Below are 8,567 nucleotides of genomic sequence, written 5' to 3' on the forward strand. Positions count from 1 at the left end.
GTTCCGAGTTCCTATCTGTGCAAGGAACACACTGTTCCCAAATTGATAAATAAGGACTGTTTTGTTCCGAGTTCCTATCTGTTGATGGAACACATTGTTCCCAAATTGGTCATTTAGGACTGTTTTGTTCCGAGTTCCTTTCTGTTGATGGAACACATTATTCCCAAATTGGTCATTTAGGACTGTTTTGTTCCGAGTTCCTCTCTGTGAATAGAACATATTGTTCCCAAATTGGTCGTTTAAGAACAGATTTTGGACCATTTTTCTACGCATTCCCGTTTTGTTCCCAAATTAACCTGGCCTTTAGGAATGAGGCAAACAAGAAGGCGCGCTCAGACCTGCTTGGGCGAGTTTGGTGGCATGTCACTGTCATGAATTTTGCACAATAGTAATGAGGGCGGGCAAGTAAGGGCATGCTTTGGCAAATACAAACATATATGCAGTTCCTTTGCTCGTCATCGGCTCCTCGGTTATGGTTCAGATTTAAAGGAGATCGTGTTGACTAGATGCGCTTAAAAGGCAAAATGAGCAAGAAGTATAAAGTCGATTGGTCGGATATCGATGGAGCGTCGCCCAAACCGAAACGGCTTCATTTGGAAAAAGATGAAACCGACAGCTTGTATCACTGCCCAATACAAGAGTGCGACCATGATGGATTTCAAAGTCAAAGAGGGTGCAGAAAACATGTTTATAACAAGCACAGTTGGTTCTTTTATTTTGATGAAAAGCCCAATTCGAAAGAAATCACAGCTTCGCGAAATGTTCCGATGGTGAAACCAATTCAAGATCAAACAACCGAGAGCCCAAAGCATGCCGTAAAGTTACTTCCTTCGTTTTCATTATCGTGTGACATTGCCGAGTTGTTCACGAAATGGTTGACTGGAAGTGGTGGCGGTTACAAGAAGGATCGCGCAGCGCAACAAATAGCTACAAGACGCTTTAAGTTTCTAAGATTTTGCTGTGAAGACGAGGGAGAGTTGACTTTTGACGTGGTGGACTTTAGTTTATGTTCTCCAAATTTGTTGTTCAAGTTTATCGACTACTTACAAGACAAATCAAGCTCGGCCATGGTGGGCGTTTACGCTACATAGACGCTATTTCTGAAATGATCGACTTCAGAAAACTTCATGGCGCATCAGAGGCAGTCTTTCAAAAGTTCTCTGCAACAGAGTTGTACCTCAAAAGAGCGCGAAAGACAGTTGCGAAGATCATGCGATTGCAGTGGACACACGATTTAGACATTGAAACACTGGAAGCAAGAGGCCATTGGGCAACAATGGAGGAGCTGTTGGAGGTCGTGAAATTCCATCTGCCGCGCTACGAAAATACCGTGAAGATTTGCAAATCGAGTCCAGCTCAAGTTAACCCCTCGGACTTGACATTTGCCACGAAATTCGTAGCCATGTATCTGTTCATCAAAGTGAAGGGGTCACGTCCTATGACTTATCAATATTTGACGGTGGACATGATTGATACAGCTAAAGAAAAGGGTGGATTTATTGATCAGAAAACGTTCAAGACTGCTGGAAAGTATGGATTTGATTCTTTGATTCTTTCCGATGCAAACATGCAAGTGCTCAATGGCTACATCTCGTACGTTAGACCTTTGCTTAAACCCAAATGTGATTTCGTTCTCGTCAACAGAAATGGAGGCCAGCATGGTAAATTGGGCGAGATCATGAGCAAACTGGTGTTTGATGCAATTGGAAAGTACATCCATCCCACGCGTTATCGCCAAATTGTTGAAACGCAGAGCCTCAACCAGCTCACTAGCGAAGAGCAGAGGATTTTGTCGGAAGACCAAAAACACAGCTCTGCCGTTGCTAAAGTTCACTATCAAAAACAACGATCCCGAGAAGTTGCTTTGAAGGGTCACGAGTGCCTACAGAAACTACAAGGCGCCAAGGGGTCAGAAGTGGACGAGGACGTCAACGCAAGACTCGGCGATTCAACTTCCACCGCCGGGCCTTCTGTTGAACTAGGGCAAAATGACAACTCCTTCCCCAAAAAAGACGCCCTGCCTAAAAGAATCTTGCGCTCTCAGAGGAACATTCGTCATGTCTTCAAATTCACAACACAAGAGGATTATTTTCTAAAGGAAGGGATAACTAAGCACGGGTTTGGACAGTGGACTGCTATTTTGAGAGACCTTGATTTCAAATTTCAAGACGGAAGAACAGCGGACTCTCTAAAGAAAAGGGCTAGAATGAAAATGCCGCTGGCTTGACACCAGAAGGATATATACCCGCATAAAAACGCTTACATGCCATCAATGATATAGGTTATTTATTTTTTTTTGGCATATCTGGTACTTTGAAAGCTTAACGTGCTTTCTCGAAAAGTAAAGCCCAACAACAGTCATTGAAACAAAATGCTTGCTTTTCATTAACCTGAACTGCAACAGAACGTTTTTTGATTTTGATCTTACAAAGATGGGTTTAATTAATGTAATATATTAAGTGTGCACGAATAAAGTGATACTTTGAGTATGGTCTGGTCAGTTTTACTTTTGGGTAGCGCTAAAGTAGTCGAGGAGCGTATTAGGCTTTCTTCTCTTGGCCACATCTTGGCTGAGCGGACGATCTTTGCGCTTCTTCGTGGTACAGGTTCGAAGCAACTCCTCTGAGACGGTGAGGTCGTTGACGTTTGCAAGGGCAGCCTGCGCAGGCGACAGTGCACTGCTCGGAACGAGAGTAGCGTCAGGTTCTGGAGATGCTGTGATGGAGTATGGCGACTGTGGCCAGTACTGATCTACGGCGTTTAGGCGTGGAACGTAAGATGGCGTTCTTGGTGTTATGAACAAATCTTGTTCTTCGTCCTCTCTTTCTTCCTCGCTGTAGTTATTTTCCACTGCCGCGAGCGGGAGGGGCTCCATTAAGCTTTTCACCAGGTTTTCGTCTTCTTCTGTAAGAAGGCCAAGCATTCTGCAAACTCGCTTCCGTTCAGCCAACGCTTCCTTAGACCGGAGGGTGCCGATGTTACTGTGGTGGTTTTTGAGCTTGTCCTGCAGCACTTCGAGTTGGGCATTAATAGACGCTCTCCTGTTCCCATCGAGGTTGCCATGAAGAAGCCTAACGCAATCGTGCAACTCTCGCTCGGTCCTAAGGAGCCAGGAACCTTCAAACACTCGAGGTGCCTTCTCGCGGCGCTGTTCTTCCTCCTTCGCTCTCTCATCTTTACAGTAGTTGTCTACTTCCCTCTGAAGTGGGCTTGGCATCTCTTGATCTGGATCAAGTGGCAACATCTCCACGCTCTCCACACTTATTCCCTTGTCTAGCAAGGCTTGTTTTTGCATTTCGTACTGCTGTCGTCTTCTGTCTTCTCGCATTGCTCGCTTCCTCTGTTCTTCTTTGAGTATGTGTTCAAGCTGTCTGCGTTGTAGACTGCCCGGATGTGATCGGCCCACGGAATCCCTCAATGCATCCAAGACGTCGTCGGACATTGAAGCACTTTCACGGTCTTGTGGAACATTCCTGACTGCGCTAGAAGTGGTCTCCTCGACGAGGGAACTGGCCAGCGTGAGACATCTGAGTTGTTTCCTTGTCTTGCAGGATTCCTTCTTCATCGTCACTGTCTGTGTCGTCTTCGTCACTTTCATCGCTCTCGCTGTCGCCTGCCTTTTCTGTGGCCCAAACCACGCAATCCATAGCGTGTTTCTTCAGCCATGCTGCAGCGCTCTTCTTAGGATTTGGAAGGGTCTTGAATACATACGTGCGCAGTCGTTTCCCCATTGCTGGTTGGTGTGTTGGACCAAACTGCAGCTTACACTGGGCGGTGATCATCATGGGGCACTTGTTGAGAAAAGCCTTTGTGGTCTGGTACTTTACATCATGTGCAGAGTATCCTCCTTGCGTCAAGACCTTCCAATCGGCGATGTCCAGGGCGCTCTGACTGGCTTCATCAATAAAGATCACTTCAGTAAATGGCGTGATCATCGCTTTATTAAAGGCTCTTTGTTTGGTCACTGTTGCTATATTGCCATGGTGTATCAATCCCTGGATCGGAAAGAACAAACTTGTCTTGCCACTGTTTGCTTCGCCCACAAGACACGGTACCTTGTCTTTGTGTTGCTTCTTGTTACAGTTCAGAAACTTCAGAAAATCGTCACAAAAGTGGGCCACCTCGTCTGGGGACAAACTGTTTTCCAGGATCTCTTTGAAGTACTTAGGATCAGGATTGTTTGTGGAATCGTACGCGCAGAACGCCCGGGGCGATATTTTTCCAATGTCGTTGGCGTTAATTGGACTCTGTACAAACGCACGCTTCTTTATGGACCAGCAAATACCACCATTAACTTCAATGAGATCGTAGTCGATCATCAAAGGTTGGAACAGCTCACAATGAGGATCTGATAGAAGCTCAATCACCTTTTTCATCTCTCGTATGAGCCTCGACTTGAAGTGCTCGTTCGTCGCGATAGTGTTGATGAATTGTCTGGCCTCGCACTTAAATGAGTAAGTGTACTTTGCTTTTGGGTCGCGCTTGTAGATCTTGCCTCGGTAACTGGCATATTCAAGTTGCTGCATTGCGATTGTTATGTCGTTTACTAAGAAGGTCAGCTTGTCAAAAAGTCTTTTCTCACCCGTCATCTTCGTTGTATTGGAGCTGTTGAAACCAAACTTATCGATCTGTAGTTTGGCTTCAATCATCTTCTCTAGTGCCTTTGTCAGAGATTGCTGGAAGGTAGGGTTGAGGAGTGTAACGCGCACGACGTTTTCTCTTCCACAGTCCTCTAGCTCTTGAGAAGACAGAGGAGACATGCCTTTAAGACTTTGGTACTCTTCATGAAAGCTGTACTGGTAGGAAGTTGTTACAAGGTCCTGCGTAAAGGGGTTCTTGTGGTCTTTTAACATTTTCTAGAGTTCTTTGATAGCCATGCACACCTTTCCGTCTTGAAACTGTACCTGAAAAAAAAAAAAAGGAAATTATGAGTATCGTGCTTAAATTGTGCTCGTCCAGTGTGTGTCATTACATTTATCGTTAGTACATTAGATACCTGATTAGCTGTGACTGCAACTCCACATTTCAGCAGTGCCCTATGGACGATGAGAGGATTTGCTGGAGCACCATTAGGCGTGGTTAGTGCTAACCAATAGTTAATTGCAGGCCAAAGCGATTTGTTGACAAGTGTTGGGTTGCCATTGATCATTTGTTCAGATTGTGTGCTTGGTACAGGACTATTTTCTCCATCGTCATCGCTGTCATCACTTTCTTCTATACTTCCCTTCTTTTTCTCTTGTGTAGCTATGGCACTGAAGAAAAATGCCGCGTTTGGTATACCTGAGAAAATTCAATGAAAACTGTTTTTCAAGGTCATGAAGCTTAGTTTGAAGAGAAAAGCTACCAGGAGCTGAGTCGAACCTGAGATTTCTCTATCGCACAAATTTTGCACTGATAACGCTGCACTGACCGGCAACAACGGGACTCATGTAACATAAGGCGGCTCCTCGAATGGCCTCGCTGTTTAACTGTTTACTTGGCTGTTGTGCTCGCCGCATCCTCAACCTATTGACAGTGGACAGAAATGAAGCCCAAGCTTGCTTCTTATGTAGACCACTAGTACTTGCCAGGTGGCTATGAATATATGAATTTCACGAAGTGATGCATATTTCTGCCTTAAAAGGAGCGCATCTCTATTTTAAACACCTTCTCTGCTTTAGAGGTCCTGACGTACTGTTTCTTCGACTATGATAAGCTAATTACAATATTATGCCTTGCAACTTGCTGCCACTTGTTGCAGTAATTTTCTAAAGTGGGCAGATTTTGGTGTTGAATCTTAGTCCCAGAGCAATTGTTAATTTTGACAGCTTCTAGTTTTTGCGTGTTTTTTAATGCTTCTCGATGCTTTTATTTTTTTTTATTAAAAATGCTTCACAATGTATGTGCAAACTTGTGAAAAGGTAGACGTGATGATTAGAATTAAAAACTACTCGCCAGTGTCGTGTCTTCCTTGGTTATGTTACCAGAAGGAATCGAAAACAATTAGAAAACTAATTACAATATTATGCTTTGCAACTTGCTGCCACTTGTTGCAGTCATTTTCTAAAGTGCGCAGATTTTGGTGTTGATTCTTTGTTCCAGAGCAATTGCTAATTTTGACAGCTTCTAGTATTTGCGTGTTTTTAAATGCTTCTCGATGCTTCTCTTTTTTTATTAAAATGCTTCACAATGTATCTGCAAACTTGTGAAAAGGTAGACTTGATGATTCTCACCTGAATTAAGGAATGGTTCTCACTTAATACCACCATTTTTTGACACTTTTTGTCTAGCGTTTTTATTCCAGTTTGCCTGGCTTATACCTTGGTGATAACAAATGGGTCCAAAATTTTTGACGATTTACCATATGAGCTGTGGTCACATGACCGACCACGCCCTAATTTATGCAAAATTTTATATATTCGGATTACAACCTAATAATCAACTTTAAAAATACTTTTCCTTGTCTTCAAGTCTTAACGTTGCAGAGAATTATCCTAAATTAATTGGGGTTTTTTGAAACGTTTAAATGTAGCGTAGCTATTTAGTGTTTTTCTCTCTTCCCAGTCTCTCTCCAAACTAGGAACGTCATAGTTTAACAAAAGTAAATAATTTCCAAAAACCCCGATTAGTTCCCTAAACCCTTGGACCAAAGTCATTCATAGAGGGTAACCTGACTAGAAATTCGTTTTCCTAAATTGTCTTAAATTTAAATCGAAATAAAATTTTAAAATTGGGCGTGGTATGTCACGTGACACAACAGCAGCTTCAGCGACAATAAAAATGAAACACTTTGTGCAGACTCTTGGCTCTTTCAAACTTCCAAACCATTACCTTTAATTTACTCTAAAAAAGGCCACCCCCCTCCAAATCTATCGAGACCCATTAATTAATTTACGCGAGTTAGACTTGAAAACTACTCGCAAAGTGTCGTGTCTTCCTTGATTATGTTACCAGAAGAAATCGAAAACAATTAGATACAAAGCAGCACAAAAGAAACTTCGACAACCCAATAAACTTGATATTGCATACATTGTCTTGTAAAATCCATGTCAGTAGTCACAAAATTGCATGTTGGGTTAAATCTGATCATTGTTTATTCATATTCCCGTTAAATCCTTGAGAACCACGCCTTCCGCCTTAATAGTAGAAGTTTGTGTTGCTTATATTACACATAATCCATTGCATGACACTGCAAGTTTGCAGGTCAGACAAACTTTTAACATACAGGCGGAAGATTAGGATTTCAGGGAATTAACGGGGACATGAATCGATAATCATGTTACTGCTTTATATTACTGTAGGTATATACATATAAAATAAATTCAATAATATACTTACAGTAAACATGAGAAAAAAATCATTGGTTATTCATATTCCCGTTAAATCCTTGAGAACCACGTCTTCCGCCTCAATAGTAGAAGTTTGTGTTGCTTATAATATATTACTCCTAATCCATTGCATGACACTGCAAGTTTGCAGGTAAGACAAACTTTAAATATATAGGCGGAAGATTAGGATTTCAGGGAATTAACGGGGACATGAATCTATAATCATGTTACTGCTTTATATTACTGTAAGTATATACATATAAAATAAATTCAATAATATACTTACAGTAAAAATGAGAAGTAAATCATTGGTTATTAATATTTCCGTTAAATCCTTGAGAACCACGTCTTCCGCTTTAATAGTAGAAGTTTGTGTTGCTTATAATATATTACACATAATCCATTGAATAACAATAATATACTTGCAGGTAAGACAAACTTTTAATATATAGGCGGAAGATTTGGATCTCAAGGATTTGACGGAAACTCGAATGTAACATCATGTAGCTGACTTTTAGTGTAAGCAAACCTCTACTGATTTTGTCGGAAGACATGTATTTCATGGATTTAGCGGGGGAATCTTAGATTCGTTTTATAACTATAAGGACTAGTATGATCATAAAAGTTTATGTATTAAGGGCCGAAACAACATCGGGTTTGGTGAGGGCTTGACGCCCTTCTACCGAGTACGAGGCCTGACTTGATAATTTTTTAGCGTGATAGGTCTGTGCAGTGCACTGATTTCTTAGGAAAATTACTGTAGAGCGGTAGAAAGGAACAAAGGGGGCCCATGTTTGAGCGTTCCATGGTTCATGACAGTGTGCTTTCAAATGTGCTTGAAGATTGTTTTCTTTTTAGCCAAAAAACACCTTGCAGTTTTATTAGTTTATTTTTGTCATGTCGAGAATGGATCGTACAGAAAGAAACACAAATCATCGTTGTAACTATTATCTGGTAAGGAACCAGAAAGTTTGGGAAACGATCCTGATCGTTTCCCAAACTTATAAGCAACACAAACCTCTACTATTGAGGTGGAAGACGTAGTTCTCAAGGATTTAACGGGAATATGAATAACCAATGATTTTTTTCTCATGTTTACTGTAAGTATATTATTGAATTTATTTTATATGTATATACCTACAGTAATATAAAGCAGTAACATGATTATCGATTCATGTCCCCGTTAATTCCCTGAAATCCTAATCTTCCGCCTGTATGTTAAAAGTTTGTCTGACCTGCAAACTTGCAGTGTCATGCAAT

At 41.6% G+C, this 8,567-nt stretch overlaps 1 protein-coding gene across 1 annotated transcript; it reads left to right on the forward strand.

The window, feature by feature from the left end:
- The first annotated feature begins 1,105 nt into the window (after window positions 1–1,105).
- LOC146487248 (uncharacterized) lies at window positions 1,106–2,227 on the forward strand. Its single transcript, XM_085084983.1, has one exon. The coding sequence runs from the start codon at window positions 1,106–1,108 to the stop codon at window positions 2,225–2,227; it is 1,122 nt and encodes a 373-aa protein (XP_084941109.1).
- Window positions 2,228–8,567: the final 6,340 nt, after the last annotated feature.

Source organism: Pavona decussata, unplaced genomic scaffold, assembly GCF_977016875.1.
Source record: "Pavona decussata unplaced genomic scaffold, jaPavDecu1.1 SCAFFOLD_16, whole genome shotgun sequence".
NCBI lineage: Eukaryota > Metazoa > Cnidaria > Anthozoa > Scleractinia > Agariciidae > Pavona > Pavona decussata.